Genomic DNA, 19,866 nt, shown 5'->3' with positions numbered 1-19,866 from the left:
ACCCAGGCTTCGATTGGCGCCTAAACTCCATTATCGCAAGATGTTGGGGTGTCAATACTGAATTAAAATGATTATAGTTTTTCATATATAACATTGACTTTTCGGCTCTCTCTACTATTCTCCCCACCCCCCGCCTCTACCCTCCTGTTCTCCCTCCTCCTCCTCCTCCTCCCTCCCTCCCTCCCTTTCCTTACACATAGGAGAAGCTGCGATGTTGCGTCTCTTATCACCTCCAAAACGCCACATTTATGGGCATTCATAATAGCCCATTCTCAGCACCGCCACCCCACCTCCCACCCCCAGAAAACTTAGAACACCAGGTGCTTTTAACACTGGGTGTGCGTTGAGAGGTGTGTGGGGTGAGGTTGAAAAGGGGGTGGAAGGTGGGGGGGGGAGAGTGTATTTCTGTTTTATACTGACGTCTGTTAAAGTTGCTTTCAGCTTTTAACATTGCTAACTCGACAATTTCTCTCGATATAAGCACACAGGGGGTAAATTCTAGGAACCCTTTAACGTAGTCAGCAACTATTATGAAGACGTTTCCTCAGATCATAAGACATCGGAGCTTCCTCTCGGACCCCCACCTCCGAAAAACCTCTGTCCTAACCATCACCGCCTCTCCAAACAGAAGCATCCCCATAAGCTTCCTCCTCTCCCCCCTCCCGGCACCCCACATGAAGTTCATTTCTACAACACATTTAAGCTGAGATACCCCAATTCTCGGGGTATGCGAACCTCTCTTCTTTTGCCCTGGGTCTATCTAAATTCTTCCTCCCGCCCACTATCCACGCCATCATCCCAGCAGCCCTACATTGTTTACACCTCAAAGGCGAAAACAGGCACATCTCAGCCCCCCAGAACACCCCCAATAAAGATTCCCGAAACCTAATAGAATCCCTCTAAACTTTAAAAGGTTTGATGCTGAAAACAATATTTAAAGCTGTACCATTCGAAAGAGGTAACTCCGACTATGGTCCTGTATCTAAATTGAGGAAGGAAGGAAGAAAGAAAGAGAGAAAGAAAGAAAGAAAGGGCATTTAAAGCTTATCAAGGCTTATTTGTTTTAAAGTAAAATCTATTTTGCTTTATTTCGTAAAAGAGGAATTTGATCCAAACCTACAATTCCACGCAATTGGAGCGTTAACTGCTTGAGATGCCTTAAATGCAGCCTTTTCTTTATCTCTCTTTTTTAAAGGGATTTTTTTTTATATTCTCTTTTACTACCCACTAAGCATAACAAATGAGTTTTTAAAGAAAGTTTGATTATAACAACCCATAAATTCACGAAGTAATAGAACAAAATAAGAGCGGGATCTTCCTCCCTTTCCACTATTGTGAACGATTTCATGTTTGAGTTCCTAGGCAAGCCTACTCAGAAGTCAGCACCACTGAGTGCAATGGGGTTTACTCTCAGGTAAGCGCATACGGGACCCCATAGCACAATCCTGTGCATGTTTGCTCAAGAGTAAATCCCACTGTGTCCAGCGGGGATTATTCCCTAGTGAGTGGAGATGGCTGCCCAAAAGTTTCAAACTAAGAAGATTTCGGAAAGAGCGGGGTGATTTCTCCCATCACCATTGCCTGTAGATGAGTGTGTCTGTATAAATTTGCAAACAGTAGGATTTGCTGACATCTTAACAAAAAACTAGCCTCCTTCGTGATAGTGTGGCATCCTCGTGTATGACTAGTAACCTGTAAATGCATAACTACCAACATGTGAAAAGTCTAACTATTAGCGTTCTCTCTCTCTCTTTCTCTCAGTGTGTGTGTGTGTGTGTGTGTGTGTGTGTGTGTACACACACATAGATACACATACGCGTATCAAGACGAGAGAGGGATTGGCGAGCGGAGGGCTAAATTGTCTTGGAAGTTAACGCTTTTACCAAGCGCAGTAGAGTTTAGTGCATGATGTCCAACAAAGCGCCGCCAATGGATCTTGAAGCAGTCGCTTGCATTATATCACCGGCATACTGTACGAGGGACCTCTGATGAAAGGAAAATGTTTTTATTATGGTGGGGGAGAAAACCACAAGAGAAAGTGGGAACATAATTTACAAATACCCAGCGGAGGGAAGATTTATTAGCAAACCTTTCCCCAAAATACATCACTTCGTAAACTGTAACTTCTCATTACTTTATAGCTCCATGAGTTGTTGTTGTTGTTGGTTTGCTTTTAAAAGAGGCTTCCTATTAATTTGCACAAAACTACTTATGCCTAAAGGATTGCAGCTTTTATACAGCGAGGATTTGCTGGAATTCGCCTTTGGGGTGGAATGGGTGATTTGCAAGGGAGGGGTGGCATTTCATTTTCTTGTTCCCCACCACCACCTTTTGGATTTGTACTGTTGTAAAATTAGGCTCTGAGCCCTTTAACAAAACTGTGTATCGAATGTCACCAGTCTGCTGCATTCTTCTTCAAAATACGTCTACAAAAGCTGTAAACTTTCGTTAGAAAGCCTTCATTAAAATGGTTCCGTTCCTAATATTCCGTTTTCTGGTCGTGTTATTTCTGTCTAACAAATGAAGTGTTTTATATCCAATAATGCCCCCTTGCATTTTCATCTGAGGCTTTTGGGGAGTGGGGGCAGCGAAACAGATCTGAAAGTATTTTGGGGTTTTTTAAGCCAATAATTTTATGGTGTTCGTGCTCTTAGACCAAGAAAATATTTATAAAGGGTCACGTGAAAGGGTAAATTCATCTCTGTTTTTCGGTTCATTTTAAGCACACACATCTTCTTATTTATATATTTACAAACACACACATACATAGGAATCTGTGTGGTCAGGGTTCACAAAAGGTCTGGGTGAGCGCATTAAGAAAACAAGTGATTGAATAATCCTATAAGGTTTTGGGGGAGACTTGCGATTGTCTGAATTGTCTTCGTCATATAATGTACTACAGAGGTTCCCATCAAAGTATAATGGGGTCCTTGTGGAATGAATGGACATTTCCTGCCCTCTCCCAAAATTTGTGATCCATCTGCTTTCTTTCTTGCAAAATACATTTTTTATTTTGTTTTGGAAACTGTAATATAAGCACCATAACCTTTTAACGGCCCTAAAACAGTGGAGGAGCAAAACAACACCCTCTAAGGTTATATTTATGTGCTCTTAAACGTTTGCTTGCTTCCTTGACCACACACTCATATAGCCTCTTCAGGCCAGGATCCGGTCACCCAGCGCACACATACGGCGTGAAATGGACATGAATGGGAATTGTGCTGGAGCTGTTCCGTGGATCACCAGTCCCTCTTCATTGCAAAGGGGCTTGCGCAGGAGATCTTCATGCTGCATTCGTGCAGCAAGCTTTTAAAATCTTTGTGGATGTCTCTCTTCCAATGGACTGAACATATAAGAACCTTCGCGAGAAGAAACCTCAAAATCGCCATAATTAACCCTATATTTTATGCTGGAGGATTTATTCACAAAGGTTTTGAGCAGCAATTCCGTTTATTGTTCCTAATGAAATCAAGGTGTTGCGGACTCGAGAGGGAAAGAAATCCAATAAGCTGCTGGCTCGGTGATTTCTAAAAGTGGAGTAACAGCGCCATCTAACGACCATTCCAAGTAAGGCGCTTTTAGAAATGTGCAAGCCAATAATAAGGGGTGATGAAGATTTGGTGTGTGTGCGCGCGCGTGCTTTTATGGATCTCTTTTTCCTTTTTCTGTCTCTCCCCCTTTGTGTGCGTTTTAAAGTCTTGTTACACACGATAAATCATTTCTAAAATCATAAGATCCCGTGTATATTTGTGATTGCGAAGAATAACTCCGCCCCACCCAACCCTACCTCAAGCTTTGCTGTAGATACTTCCCAGCCGGTCGTTTTCAGAGCAATAAAAGACAGGGGCTGGGATTTTGCTTTTGGGAAGGGGGGAAAAAATCCACCATTGTTTCAAAACCCGAGACTAAACAATTGAAGTATTCTGCTCTGGATGGGGGAAAAGCTCGGGTTGTAAATAGATTAAAAAGAGTGGAGAAAGGCTTTCTAAACCCAGACGTCTCGCCAGAACTTTGGGGTGTGTGTGTATATATATGATGGTGTGTGTTTGTGTGTGTTTGTTGTGAGTTTATGATCCAGGATGCTGGCAGCTTGGAAGTGATAAGAAGCGCCACACAAAGGGCGAAGCGATCCAGAACGCTGGATTTTCACAGAATTCACAAGAGGGGGATAAATTATGTAGACTTTTCTCTTTCTTTTTTTCTTTCTTTCTTTCTTTCTTTCTTTCTTTCTTTCTTTCTTTCTTTCTTTCTTTCTTTCTCTCCCTCTCTCTCTTCCTAAAAACATTCTTTTTATTATTATTATTAAAAAAGTGCCCTCAATTTCTGGGTAAACAAGGCACAAATGTCTGTCTACTTCTTCCATCCCCCTCATCTCCTCTCTCTCAAGACATTCTAGTAATTTAGGAGCTTCTGAAAGTTTTCTACTCTTGTTTGCTTTACAGTTGCTTAGTTCCTTAACCTTCAGAAATTTATACCCTATAAAGTTTTATGGCGGTCATATTCTTTTATTGCAGCCCTACCGCGCAGACTTTTCTTCTCTCGCTCTCTCTTTTATGACAAGCTCCGCTCCCACTTCTCTTCCACTTAGATCCAGCGATCATTTCCCCCTTCTCTTTCCAGAGCTTGAAAATATATATTTTTTTAAAAAAATATTTTTTTTCAAAAATAAAATAAGAAATCATCACCATGATCAAAACAGAGCATTTCTTTTTATTTTTGACATCAGCCAACTTTACATTTCAAGGTTCGTGTTATAAGAAAACCGTGGTTGGTTTGTTTCTGGCCTCATTATTTAGATTTTTTTTTGGTCGTGGGTAATTGAAAAACACTATTAAAAACAGCACATGGATATTCCTTTCCCAGTTGGTAATGGTTCTAATTGAAATATGTAGGACAAGTCGCTTTGGGGAAGGATCGTTACATGAAAGCTTATTGGCCGTGCGAATGAGTTGTAAGGCAAGATATGTTTATCAGAGCTGCATTATATTTCTTTTTTCCCCTTTTCTATTTCTTTTGAACTCCAATGTAAGTTGGGGGATCCTGGATCTACTTCGTCCCAGCCCTGAAAAAGAACCTTCGCCTCGCCATCATTGGACTGCATGTAGAAGCCTCTCAAATTGTCATGTGTAAACATAATATTAACTCACTCACATACTTCCCCCCCTTTCCCTCATTCACCCAGCCATCCATCCATTCATTCATCCGTCCGTCCATTCTTTTTCTTGGCTTTAAAAAAGTAATAATAACGACTCTTTTCGCCACAAATGGAAAGACGGAGAACCGCTTTATTTCTGTTTTGCTGAATGGGTTTATAGATGCAACCGATTTCACACGGGAAGAAAACAAAAACGCGCCGAAATTGAATCATTATCAGCTTTTCTTAGTGACGTAAAAAAAAGGGGAGCCACTGACCAAACGAAAACAAAACAATACAAAACTATCTTTATAACACACCCTTAATAGCCAGTAAAGGAAACAAACAAACGAACACAGTTGCAAATATTCTGAAGTTCTAGAAGAAGCAGTATAACACAATGAGATATAGGTAGGGGGGTCTCCCTTCCCTAAAATCGGTTTTTATTTTGAGGCATTAAACAGCTGTGGAAAATACATTTTGAACCGATGGAACAGAAGAAACAACAGAAGGTTTTTCCAAACGTTTTCTCTCACTCTCAAGAACAGAGTTTCCTCTAACGAAATCAGCTAGTTTTATTTATTTATTTTAAATTTAATTCTGTTTATTAATCCATGCTTTAGCAAAAATGCGGTTTTAAAAAACTTCTCTTGTCTTCACTAATAAGGTCTAGGAATGAGCCTATGGCTAAAATGAGTGAATATGCTAATACATTTATAGAGAAGGCTTTCTTTACAAAATGTGAATGTTAGCGCTGAAAGGGGGTTCAGGGCGATTTTGAAAGATGCTCTCCGCGTCCTGTCGGGTTTCAGATTCACTTAGTGCACCAGCGAGTTAAAAAACCGAAACAGACAAAACCGCAGAATTCTACCCAACCCCAGCTGGCTCAAAATACACTCCAATGATGGAAATACTATCTAAAACAAAACAAAACACCTCCGATTTTATACTTAGTAGGAGGGGGGCGGAATTAGGACGCTTCCTTGGAAATTCCATTAGGGAACTGGTTTTATAAGACAAGGTGAAGTTTGACTAATTTAAGCCACTGGGACCCTCTAAAGTTTAACCTTTATAAAACGGAATTCGCTTATAGTTTGCCTCGTCGGATATCACTCCTGCAAGCTCCCCACCCTCCAATAACTTATATAGGACGGGAGGATTCTAAGAGAAAGTGATAGGAACCCCCCCCCCCAAAAAAAAACCCTTTTATTTAAAAAATGCAGATTTTATCTTCTTTGACGCTGAACCCTAAAAGGATTATTTCCTTCCCGCCTCAGGAAAAGCCTGCAAACCAGGCCACGCCATGTCGAAAGATCAAAATATGCCTATCAAATCTCTAAAGCACAACTGCTTATCAGCAGGCAAAAATGGTATAAAAGTCCTATATAATATTCTATGAAATTAGATTTCTCTGCTGGGACTGTTTTGTCTCGAAACATTCCGAAAGACAGACATTAATTTCTTCTCTCTCTCCCCACCTAATTTCCCACCCCCTTTGTTTTTCTAGGAAAACTTTTCCACCACATAAAGGTGTCCTTTCTAGAAGTGGTAAATCAGAAGGGGGTGGGGGTTATACGAAGGCTTGAAGGGGGGGGCGTGTTTCTATATGTATATTTTTCGCCAGCTCTGGAACTAACAGGTACAGACCCCATTTTTATATTCCTAAAAGCCACAGAAAACAAGCTGAACGTTCACAAAATCACAACCACGAACACATTCCCCCCTTCTATGAAAACAAACAAAAGAACGAAAATCCGTACGCGCCGTAAAACCACCTTGTACTAAAGTTACTCACCTACCTACTTCCCCCTCCCAAGTCCTGCCAAAGATGGACAGGAGTCGGGTGGGGATAAAACTATTTTAAACACATGGGGAAACAGAACCCCATGTGGGGCGATTTCAAAGGGAGTGGGGTAGGACTCCCTTTCAGATATGGTCACCCCCTTTTTCCGAGTATGAAATGGGAGTTCTTTCTTTGTCCCCTTTTTGTAAACAGTGAGGATGTCTATCTGTGGGGCAGTCCCCACCCCAAATGCCATAGCGACCTTTTTATGCCACTCAAGAGTTCTTTTTCATGTGAACATGAAAGATGGATTTATATGTCTTCCAGGAGCAATGGGGTATAAGGGAAAACATCCCTTGAAACATTCAAGTATCAAAACTTCTCAGCAGAAGTCTGGATGAAGGAGAAAGAGAGGGTGGATGGGCGAGTGGGGGGAAAGGAAAACCCAGGGACCCTCATCCCACACTTGGCCCTTGAACAGTTTCACGGAAATTCATTTCCACTGCAAATGATAAAGAATCGAGCACAGGTGGGAGCAGCCTTCTCTTCACTTTTGCAAAGCTAGCGTGCGCCCCTTCCCCAAAACTCAACATGGCTCGTCTGTTTAAAAGTTAAAACCAAACTTCGTGGGGAAGGAGAAGCACAACGCGGTGGTGGCTGTGGGGAAGTTCTCCTGCGCAAGGAAGGGGAGGCCTCGCAAAAGCCCTGCGCCCTGTTTGGCCTCGAGGTGGTTCCCTTGCAGCCTTGATTAGGCGGTGGGCTTCATTTGTGAAAATGGCATCCCTGTCTCATTAGTAAACCTCTCTCCTGCCCCATTTGAATATATGTGAAGGAAGGGGGGGTGCGGGTTCCCTACGCAATGGGACTTCTTCTGACCCTCAAGAAATGGAGGCGAAGTCCTCGAAAAGTTGGTGAGTTTAACTGGTTCCCTTCATTTGATATTCCTTATCGGATTCGCTTTTTGCTCCGTGGAGAGCGATGTGCCCATCTCCTCTCCATAGGAAAAGGAATATAAGATGGGGGAAGGTATTGAGAGGCACAACTCCCCCGGTCCCAGGACTCTCCACTGTTGCCGTGGAACTCCCCCGTTCATTTCTAAGCAGTTTGCCCAGAGGAACCCCAGGTTGGAAGGTACCTTGTGTTCGGGACAGAGCACTTGTCAGATGTAGATGCTTATTTTCATTGGAGGGACCAGCTGAGGGGCTCTATAAGGACTATCCGAAAGAACGACTTATGTGCATAGATGGGACCCTCTCAGTTATCTCGGTAGAAGGAACACATGCACCCAAAGGGGAAACAAACAAACAAACAAACAAACAAACAAACAAACATGTGCCCCAAATTGGCGTTACCTCGTCAATAATCTTTAACAGTGAGAAAGACTCAACGGGATGAAAACAGGTGCATTCCTATTATGGGCACCCTTTGCATGCAAACCACGGTGGTCTGTTCGGGTTTGGCGTGGTTTCGTTGCTATCTGAAGCACCGCTGGCAAGTCAGTGCCCATAAATATACAGCATATAAGTTTCGAGACGGGGGCAAAATTGGGGGTGAGAAGAGGGAGGGGTGTGGAAAGGGAGAAGGAGAGCATCATTCTTTCCCTTGCTCCTTGTTCATTTTCTTCATCTTCATCCTTCGGTTCTGAAACCAGATTTTGACTTGTCTCTCGCTCAGGTTGAGGAGCCTGGCCACTTCGTGTCTACGGTCCCTGGTGAGGTACATATTGAAGAGAAACTCCTTCTCCAGTTCCAAGGTCTGGTACTTGGTGTAGGGGCATCGTTTCTTCCGGGAAGAGCGAGCGTGCAACCAGTTGGCTGCAGGGTTACCTGGAAAAGAAAGACAGCGAGGAGGCCCCGTCAGACAAGCGCCACTGGAATCCACAGAGACACACAACCCAAACACACACACACACCGCTTCCTCAGAAGAAGGGACTCTTGGTCAACTTTTGAGCTGGGAGAAGATGAGCACCCACGTAAAAGAGGGGCACCCCTCAAGTACATTACAGGTTATAAATGAAAGCCACCTTTGAAAAGCAACAAGCGAACAGTTGTAGAAAGAATGCCTACTAATATTTGAACATTTATGGATATATGTCTGGGGAAGAAACTGATACTAAAAAGGGAAAGTTCACGGAGCCTTTTTCTGACACTAGAAGGTGGTTAGAGACTATAGCAAATGATGCAGCTATTGGTTGAATGGGAAGGAAGGAAGGATGAAATATATTTACGCACACACACAGGGTGTCCATCTGTTTCTCTATATATAGATAGATGGTAGATTATGGGAGGAAGGAAGGGTCTATTGTCAGATGAACACTATGGGAAGATGTCATAGTATTCTACAGTATTCTTTAATTTCCTGCGCCTCTTTGGAGGATCGTGGCGCGCAGATTGCCTTTCTAGCGAAGTGTCATATATACAAATTGATTCATATAAAACTATGCATAATTTAGCACTCCCTCCTTCTCTTCGGCTTTCTTATAATTTACTTTTTTTAAAAAATAAGACCTGTGACACCCTAGCTACCCCTGCCAGCGGGGAAACCATATGCTTGTTGTTGCCTGTATGTGTTGTCCGGAAAGAGGTGTTTACATCACGGTCCTCCTAAGCACCGCAAAAGACTCTGGAGAAGCACAGGGTGACAATGAACACAGGCCACAATTCACCAGGAAGCTATCCTGCGCAAGACACATAGTAAGACCTGCCCAGCGGACTGTGCATCGCTCCCAGTGTTTGGGGGGGGGGGTATTTATTTATTTAGCCCGAATAGTAATTCAAGAAACAACTTCATGAGGGTTAGGATCCCTCTTTGCACGAGTCATGGCAGAAACAAGAGTGTGGATAGAATCCATTTCTGCGTAAGGAGATAGGAACACACCCACCCACCCAGAGAGAGAGAGAATATATTTATATTGTAATGGGTCTATTCAAGATTAAAGAAGCCTCGTTGTGACGGAATATTTGACGAAAGAAACCTAGAATACATTTGAGCTGCGCCGGCTGGTCAGGACTGAAACTCTTGTTGATAATCAAACGGGGAGTTTTATACTCCAAAGCCAAACTTCTGTCTTACTTAGGGATCGTTTTAAGCGGTGCGGGAGGTGCACCGATGCCATTTCCTTGCACGTTACAAAATGAAATGCATTCGGAGTTGTTTTTTAAACCAGGTTTAGCTCCCCCCGTCTTACAAATCCGAGCAGCCGATTCCACAACAGAAGTGACTGGCTCTAATAGGCAGAATTAAATATTAAAGAGGCATGCTGTTAATAATTAATACCGCTACCTATCTTTTAATGGCATTTGGATGAAATCTCCACCAATGGCCCTCCTTTTAGTGGTGTGTGTGTGTATATGTATGTGCGTGATTTCTTGGCATTTCAAGGAAACATGACGTCTGCCACAGGAAAACAAGTTTATCTTTCATTTCACACTATTCCCCAAACAGGAAACAAACAAACAAAAAGAAGAGAGAAATGTTCGCTTGGCACGCTACTCTCCCACCATCCCACACACAACCCAAAATGGCACACATTTATATATACACAAATTAGACCTTCTCGAAGAGTGTGGATTCTCAAAAGCGCAATGCTTTCCGAATGGGAAAGAAGGGCATGGCAAGTGTCAGACCATTAACTTCTGCTTCTGCCACGGACTTTTCCTCCTTCTTCCTTCCCTCCATCTTCTTCTTCTTTTTATAGCATTCTCTCCATATCAGACCAAACATACCTTCTAAGCTAGATTGCACAGGACGCCCTTGGGCAGCCTGGGCCTCTGGAATCGAGCAGGGTTCTTGGGTAAGATTTTTATCTATCTTCAGTCCCGGGGCTGGGGAGAAAGATGGGGGTGGGGAGGAGGGTAAAGGGGGGCACATAAGCTTTTTTTTTTTATTTTTAAGCACCCTTCTACTTCTTCTCTACCGTTCTCTTCAGCCGCTGATCCAGATATCCTGCCAGCGTCCCAACAAACACAGTACACAAAAAACTCCCTTATTCGCCCCCCTCCCACTGTGCAAGGCTGAGTGAAATGCGACGAAGACGTACAGAACTGCCCCAACAGCCCGTTCAAAATTCTCGCTGTTTCATCCCCCACTCCACCGGACTGGGAACTTACATTTTTAAAATAATAATAATAAAGCTTAAAAAAAATAAAATAAAGAATCAGTTGAGAAAAGATAGTGACAAATCGATAGATTGCATTCCACCCCCCCGGGCCCCCGCAAGAATGCCAGGAAGCCATCGCCTCGGCTGAATGACTTGCGCTGAGATTTTAAACCATCTAAGTCATACTTTCCCTACCAACCAAAATACTGAATCGAGCTCTTCGGCTGTTTGAAACGTCTCACACAGGGGGAAAGGCGGTGGAGACAGCCTTCAGAGCATCCTCTTTCTTTACCTTGAAGAATACGTAAGAGGCAAAGATGATTCCTATTATATTTTATTGTACCTCCATCCCTCGCCAAACTCTTTTCGCTAGATATATATATTTTTCCGCGTAGGGGTGGGGTGGTGGAGCAGGAATGGGAGATAATAGCCACCACCCACCACCAGGTTGCAAAATGAAGCACACGATTAAGTTTAAGAGTTTGCCAGTCTGTTCCCCTTTAGGAAATAAAAGACCCAATTAAGCTCGTTCCCCATTTTACTGTTTTGTTGAGGGGGGGGGGGAGAGGGCGGCGGCTTTGGGCTCTGAAATATTCATACGCATGTCGGGTGCATTTCATAAACAAACAACAATCAACAATCAGGAAGAGAGAGAGAGAGAGTGACAGAAGAAAGCGCGGCGGAGGGAACCGGGGGTCTTTCAAGGTAAACAAGGGCACAGAGTAACAAAGCCCCCTCCTCATTCCTCCACGTGAACTTCTTTCGGCCCCTTTTAAAAACAAAACAAATATCTTTCCCCAGATCTCGCCACCCTCCCCCACCCAAAGATCCACGATAGTCCTACTCAGAGTAGACCCATTGGAAATAATGGACATGAATGACGGGCGTCCATTCATTTTAATGGCCCTGCTTTGAGTATAACTTAGATGGATAAAAACCGCAGAGACAGACAGACAGACACACACACGCCGATCTTTCCCAGTTCACTTTCCCCCGCTGCTCATTTTCCTATATAGCCAAGACAAACATTGTGACTTGCCCTTCTTCAAACCACTGGGAGAGGAAGATCGAATCTCGTTCCCCCCTTTTTGCATGATATTCCATTGACTTAAAAATAAATACATATCGCAATAAGCAGCAGATAAATCTTTGCCACCCCCACACCCCTCCAATGCTAGAACAGCGCTAGTGGGATTTTTTTTTGGGGGGGGGTGGCGTAGTAGGGCTGGGGGAAGGGAGAGATTTCTCTTTTAAGACCTGGTTATATTTTTTTTTAAAGCTTCCCTCGCCCATTGTGCCGTTTTATGACACCCCCTCTTAGGTTTTTATGCTGTTCACTTCCTCACTTTTTATAACTTACTTTGATCTGGCCTGCTTTTGTCCTCGCTTCCTTCGCAAACTTTATTGTCCTCGAAGCTGGGCCTTTGATTGGAAGCGATCCCTTCCCTTCCAGCAGAAGTTTCTAAATGGTACTCCTGTGTCCCCTGTTTACGGATCTCCCCGGGGTGTCCCAGCAGCGGCTCTGTTTTAACTGGTCCCTGCCCGGCTGCTATGCTCTCTGCTCGGGGCACGGGGTCCAGCCAGCTCCGTAGATACCTGCTCTCGGAGGTAGGGACGTTTTGATGCTGGATGTAAGGATGGTAGACCGAAGGAAGGGTAGCAGCCGTGTGTGGCGTCAGTGGCGTCCAGGAAGCGCTGAAAACGGAGGATTTGGGCTGGAAACTACAAGAGGGGAACTCGAGGTGTTCACTGTGGCTAGTTTGTCTGGAGTTTGAATACTGCCCGGAAGAGAATTTGGCGGCGGGAGAGTCTTCGCTGTCATGACTTATAATGGAGTCGACATAATAATTGCTAAGAGTTCCAGAAATGGACATTCTTGGACATCATACGAGCCCCACGGTTCAGTGAAGGGGAAAAAGCAAGCAAGCAATAATAAAAAAAAGAGAGAGAGAGGAGTAGATCTGTAGTTAAGCAGGCTCTATAAGTATTAGGGTATATAGAGGGGAAGCTGTAAAAAAAAATAAAAAAGAAGGGGGGAAAAGAAAAAAAGAAAGAAACCACAGGCGACTCTCTGCCTTTAACCCCCTTTTCTCCTCCAGCATCAACTTCCTAGCCAAGAAAAAGTACAGTCGGGACTGCCGGGTTGGGAGCTTCCAGCAAAATGATTGGTCAAACTTTTTTCGTCAGGCTGATAAAGCGTCAGGGCAGGCGTAAATCAATCCTAGCGGAGGGGGTTGCGCTGGGCTGTCAAACCGCCCTCTGCATTCCATATCAAGGATGGATTGTGTTATGTTGATGCAATGTTGCAAAACGTCGGGAGTTCAGAAAGCGCGAAACGTACAGTGCAAACGCCGGTGGGGAGGGGAGGAGGTGGCGTGGCGTGGGGGGTGGGGGTTAATAGATTCCCCCCTCCTCTCTCTCTCTCTCTTTAAAATCCCCTTCTGAAACATGAAAGAAAAATGCTGTGTTTTGCCCTCTCTTTGCCTTCACTAACACTCTTCTGGGGGAAATTCTCTCTTTCCGTGCACCGCCCCCCCCCCCGCGCGTCCCTCCACCCCCCCCCCCACATCTATAAACTGTGTAATTCTAGACTCCGCTCACTCTCCTTCGAGGTGCCCGTGTTGTTCAGCTGAGGGAGGGTGGGGGGCAAGGCAATATAAATTGCGCTGGCTTTCCTCTAAAGTTTTCTAAAAGAGGGAGGTGATACCTTTCGCATGGGTTACAATGGAGGGCTTTGAAATGTATGTACGGGAGATGGCGATGATCGTTATGGGTGGATTGTGGATTGGAAGTAAAATATTAGTAGACTCTTTTTTTTCCGTATCGGATGACTTCCTGATCTTGTTGCCTTCCTTTCCCTGGTTAAACGTAACTGTCAAGCGTGTGTATAGAGTAAGGTCTGTGTGCATTATATATTAAACACTGCCGTGTGTGTATTATGTATGCCTCGGTGTGTGTGTATACACGGATGTGCATCTGCATATGCAATATGCATGCCTGAGTGAAATCTGTCTCCTGTAAGTGAAGCCCATAGCACATGATAAGCTTATAATTAAAAAAACACAAGTCTCGCCACATATGCATATGTGTTTAGGCAGATCTCTCGCTCTCTTTCTCTCTCTCTCTCCATATATGTGGTATGCATGCATATAGACACATATACAGAAAGAGAAGCTATAGGTTTCAATGTTTTGTTCGTCTATATGAGTTCATTTCAAGATTCAGATAAACAGATCGATGATCTGTAGGGTCTCTACTGCAATAGCCCGGTTTGTTTTGAAAGCAACGGGGGGGGGGGGGAGAGGCTGAGTTGCATCGCTGAAATCAACACACTCCTCTCTCTCTCTCTCTCTCTCTCCCTTCCCGCCCCGCCATATACACGCACTTTAATTTTACTACCCTTGTAAAATGTCCAATCCGGTACTGATCCTCTTTGTTTCCTTACAGAAGGCGTTAGACTTGAGACGGTTAAATAGTTGAATAAAACTTACATTAGCTTTCTCTGATTTTTATAGCCTTGAATTTACTGCCTGTGGAAAAGGAGGGTGTTTAGGGGGGGGGGGGAGCCCAAGGGGTGTCTTGAACATATCAGCGCACGTCTCCCTCCATCCCCTCTTCCTTCTCAACCTTTTTGATGCTCCAGATCCAATCCAGTTAAGCAGAAGCCTTGTATGTTTCAATCAATGATCCCACTACAACATCTCACAGCGCATTTGCTCCGGAGCAGTTATGTCCAAGCCAACCGCTGTGGCGTGTAGGCTGACAACCCAGACCCTAAGTATATTCATGTGAGAGTTTATGTCCACTTATCTCAGTGGGATTTACTTCCAAGTAAGTAGATTTAGAGCCGTAGGGCGTGCCCAATAGGCCTAAAATGACCAAAATATCCCAACGAGCTTCGGCTTAACAGTCTTGCAGATCGAGCTGTCTGTCTCTGTCAAGGATCTCACACAATGCCCTATCGTAAATTCGCCTTTTGCAACGCGGAGGGTTCAGTTTTCCTTCTAGCAGAGCAGGAAGTGCTCGATAGAGGTTTTAACTGGACACAGCCCCATAACCTTTCCGGCACTAGAGAGAGACAGAGAGGGTGAAAAAGACCCCGAGTTCTCACACCAAGGGTTGTCCTTGGTCCAAAATGCAGCGCGGAATAATTGTTCAATACTGGTGCAGGGGAAATTCTGCGAGGACAGAGGGGTTCGATTAAGCGATTGCTCTCCTTGAGAGAACCACTCATTCTTATAGAGCATAATTCTGGGCCATGAAGAAAATTAGCCCAAGATCAGCAACAACGTCACGTCTAAAAGAAGGCTGTCATTTTCCTCAAGTAATTTTCTCAAAAGGATGGAGATGATGTTTGTCTGTGTGTTGCACACCAAGGTGCTGTGTTGGTAGGTAGCAGATCAGATCTGAGATGGACGAAGGATCGTATCGAGAGACAAAAATGAATAGGAAGAGATTGAAGGAAAGACAGACAGACAGATAGACTGGTACAGGTTTTTAAAAATAATTAAAAGAATCCAGAGAGAGAAAGAGAAAGAGAATGCAATATAAAGAATACTTATTTGGAAGTAAGTTCCTTTGGGACCAATGAAACCTACTTCAGAGTAAAATATGTTTAGTGTTGTGATAGAGGCAGGGAGTCAAAAAGGAAACAGAAAAGATAGTTGACTTGTTGGATAGTAGATGCATTCAGGGGCATAGATAGAGGATTAGACAGACTAAAAAGTTCTTTTGCGCTTGAAGGTTTCAAAAAACACCTGAAACCAATATCTAGATCACTGCTTCCATCCCATCTACCTCGAGATTCTCTTTCCTCTGGGACGAAAGAAAGAAATGTTATAGCAGGATGCTACGCATGTTTATTCAGCAGTAAGTAATAGCAAGTTCCATGGGATTTACCTCCAAGAGAGTCTGCAGTCTTAAGCACCCCAAGTCAAACTTAAAACGTTTTTTGGCCTATTGGTTTCAGTCGGAGAGTTAAACTAGTGCCTCACACTCCCACTGAAACTGGTGGGACCTTCAAATGTGTTTAACGTTGTCTGGATCATGCTCCCACGATTTGGTAGCCATAGCATGTAAAATGAATCATTTGGGGTAGGTTGTGTGGTCAGTTGCAGAATTATTATGGCCTTCATTGAGATCCGAATTCTGTTTGCTTTTACCTAGAACTATAGGCTTTTCCTGTAAGACTGCATCACTGCTTGGTGCCATTACTTTGAATCTCTAGAGCAATATTGGGGCGGGGGGGAGAGAATCACAACACAAAAATAATTCCTTAAATCAACCTCTTGTTTAATTTTCCTAATTTCATATATATGTATTCAAGACTTAGAGACGCCCACCCCCTTTCGGGATGAAAAAGGCCCCCAGTGTAATTAAAACTGGAAATCAAGCATGCGTTCTGTTTTATGGTATTCCAGAAATTACTGGGTTGTTTTTTTTAATCATTCTGCTTTGGAGCCGCTCTCTAGATTTTAGAGCGAAAGAAAAATGTAAGAGAGATGATTTAAAGGCATTGTGGAAAGGGAAAGGCCAGCTTGTTGACTGACGGGGCGGTTTAGACAAGCAATGGATAAACAGACATTTTTTAGCTGTTCTTGGGGAAGGGGTTAAAAAATTAAATAGCGATGAAATTTACTGAACATTAATTGAAAGGAAACACCTGTTCAGTGTTTTGCAAGATAAATTGTCCATGTTTTACCTGTAATAAATATATTATTGGAAAATCCTCAGGCACCTCCTATAAATAATTATGAGGCATGTCAGCAGCCGAGTATATAATTTTCTTGAGTATATAAATTCATACCAAAATGACTTCAGGAGAGTTACCCTGAAGTAGAACCCAGGGCTTTGAGGGATTCCCCAGCGAAGTAAACCACACAAGAAGACCTGCAAAAGTCATTTGCCTTCTCATCCACTGGAGTTGCATCCAGGGATGCATCAATTTTCATTTCTTCTCCTTTTTAAAAAATATGCACTGCCATGCAGGTCAACTCCTCGCGTTCTCTTGCGGGAGGCTAAATATCAGGTCCATTTGGATGATTCTATAACGGAGGGAGGCGATTATTTTGCTTTTTGGGGGGGGATATTATTTCCATAAAGGAAGTATATACCAATAATTACATATTATTATTTTTGTTGAAAATTAAATACCAAATGGAGATGCATGCATGCTCGGAAAACAGTTAAGCAAACGGGGAAAGAGTTTTCCCCAACCCTCAATATTTCTAAAGGGCAATTTACTAAGAACACAATAGGGTCTTCAACAAGATTACAGCTATGAGGTAGCGGTCACCAGATAGACCTCCAAACTTCCCAGTCATCAACCCATTTCAACTGGAGTACTTGGAGTTATATCAACGGGACTTTATAGCTCTAAATGCTTGGGTTTGGGGTCGTAGTACGGATATGTTCTGGTTTGTGGACTGGATGGAGTAAGTTAGACAAATACCGTTAGCTCAGGTAGTAGATTTCAAAGATAAAATGAGATTATGTTCCATTAATTGCTTAAATGGCTTTAAAGACCTGTGATATATCTACAAAATAAATGGAACGTCTATAGCCAACCAGCTAAACGGGCTTCTTCCATTATTATTTTTATTATTAAAGTAGACTGCAGTGGACTGCTCAAAAACATCTTCATTGTTTTCGACTGGTGGCGGGGGGGGGGGGAGTCCAAAGAACATTTCTTATGGAAATTTATTGCCAAATCGCACGTTCACACGCTAACCTTCGGTTTGATGTTTTGCATGCTGAAAACAATTCCTTTTGGAGAGAGAGAAAAATCCAGTAAATTTATTTAATGTGCAGCAGACGTAACTCCTTTAAAACGAAGTGTTTCCCTCTCACAATTTTATCTTCTGGCTGAATGATAAAATCTCTGGGGTCCAAATTTTGTGTGAGTCCTATTTCACCGGGAAAAGTGTTTCAGAGAGGGTAGGCTTGGATCCCTATAGCTTTCGGGGGAAAGTGAGAGGAATGACAAATAGCAAGTAGCCTTTTCTTTTTAAAAAAAGATTGCAAGCTTCCACAGGCAGCACCAGAGGGAGAGCTGGGGCAGTAAGACTCCCTACCCAGATAAGCAGGGCCCCCTCACCTGTCTCCTCTATCTCTCTGTCTCTATCTCTATCTCTATCTCTAGTTTAAGGACCTAACATGTGGGGCAAAGCTGGTCCCCCTGCACAGGCACTTTGCCAGTAGGTCAACAGTCTTCCAACAGAATAGACTCATTGACTGCTATCCAGCTTTGGGAAACTTTTGGTTCGAGAGGTCCACCTTCAGGCTTCTAGAGTGGGCCCCACAAATAGTTTCATCAACTTTAAGGCTATTTCAGTACCACAGACGCTGAGCAAGATGACTTCTAAGCCTTAGAAGGACAGCTCTTTTGAAATCGGATACAGGATTAAGCCCAAATGACTTAAATTGAAACGAACACTTTGGCCAACACCAAATTAAGTCCCTCTGATTACAATGGAGGTGACTTTCAAGTAAGTCAGTTTAGACTGTAATCCTAAAGCCAACACCCAAATCCTACTGAGTAGTCTGATTGGTTAGCCAAGGGCTACTTTGGATGGCCTGGGAGCTGAATCGTGAGCCCTAGTGGATTTCCAGTGGAAAAGGTTTTGAACAGAGGCGATAGCTTCGTTCAAGGCGTGGGTGTCCTTGAAGACCCACTGAAATCTTACTTTCAAGAAAACGTGTATACAGGGGTCGGTTTAACACTGACCTCCTAAGAGCATTTATTTAGTGGAAAGTTTCGTTCATTTCTCTTTCTTTCCTCGGAAGCAGAGGTGCTTAAGTTAGAGAGGCGTGGGACAAGCCAGAGAATCCCACGTTGTGGATCGAACTGTTTTAAAGGGCGAATGGTGGTAGATTTTATGAGTCTACCTCGTGGTAGCCTCAAATACGCCTCTCGGGATTCCTCCAACTCCTAACATTTGCTGTTGTTAATTTACAACTCAAGAACATCGCGCACACTTCTATTTCTATAAAAAACCCCATCAAGACCCCCAAGAGCAGGGCACAGAAAACAAACTTGGACAGCCTGTTACAGGTTATGAAAGAAACTTTAGTTCTGAGGTTGGGGGGTGGGGGAGATGGGCGGGGAGAGTCCCGCATTTGAAAACTTTATTTTGTTTTAAATCAAATATGTTTTTGTAACCTTTATGGGGCAAAAAAGAAAAAAGAAAAGAAACAAGAAGAAATCTACCTTTCTCCATTTCCTGTGCTAACCCAGGGTTATGAATGCTACCGTTTGGAGTTTTTTAAGAGCCCCCCCCCCCTTTTAAGTAAGTGGAGGAATGGAGGGAGGGGAGGGGAGAGTGAGAAAATTCCTTCTCTGGAGGGAAGCAAAACAATTTACACATGTAGCTAATACTCCCGGACCAGAAACTAGACCTAACTTTAAAAACACAATTCCAAGCGGCATTTATAATCTTAGCAGTTAGTAAACCAGTTAGAGATCCCTTGTAAAGTTAGAAGCCAGTGTGAGTTACAAAAAGGAACCCCAATAAAGGAAAACCAGGGAATTGAGGGAGGGATCATACATTTAATAATATTAGCTGTCTGGGAACCAAGATGTTCATCCTTTAGGGTTAAGATTCCCAGAGAGTATAGTCGAAAGTAGAGGAGAGATGAAACCTAGATCCGAAACTGAGGGTGATATTCAACTAGGTTTTACTCAGAGTAGACGCACTGAAATAAATGGACCTAACTTAGTCATGCTCATTCGTTTCAGTGGGTCTTGTGTGGGCAAACACTTAGTTGAATACCACCCTGAGATACAAATCGAAATAGTCCCAGCACCGAACAACTTCAGTATATTATTGCTAGTAGTAGGGTTGCTACAT

The 19,866-nt window shown here is 43.3% G+C and overlaps 1 protein-coding gene across 4 annotated transcripts in view; it reads right to left on the bottom strand.

Annotated features, from left to right (window-relative positions):
* Positions 1 to 5,265: 5,265 nt before the first annotated feature.
* The window catches only part of HOXB9 (homeobox B9), a gene marked incomplete at its 5' end in the record, with an annotated part of 39,659 nt that continues 25,058 nt past the window's right edge, over positions 5,266 to 19,866 (bottom strand). Inside the window, 3 exons of one of the 4 annotated variants that reach the window (XM_083408436.1) lie at positions 5,266 to 8,743; positions 10,644 to 10,742; positions 12,378 to 13,321. In XM_083408436.1, coding sequence (XP_083264562.1) covers positions 8,508 to 8,743; positions 10,644 to 10,742; positions 12,378 to 12,891 — 849 coding nt within the window. In that variant the 3' untranslated portion in view covers positions 5,266 to 8,507. Of the gene's footprint in view, positions 8,744 to 10,643; positions 10,743 to 12,377; positions 13,327 to 19,866 lie in introns of those variants that run through there. The other 3 variants (XM_083408435.1, XM_083408438.1, XM_083408437.1) reach the window with 3 other exon arrangements.

This window comes from Podarcis tiliguerta, assembly GCF_965153285.1.
Source record: "Podarcis tiliguerta genome assembly, chromosome: 13".
Classification (NCBI taxonomy): Eukaryota; Metazoa; Chordata; class Lepidosauria; order Squamata; family Lacertidae; genus Podarcis; species Podarcis tiliguerta.
Note: the sequence above shows the minus strand (reverse complement) of the source record. Positions and strands in the feature narration are given on the sequence as shown.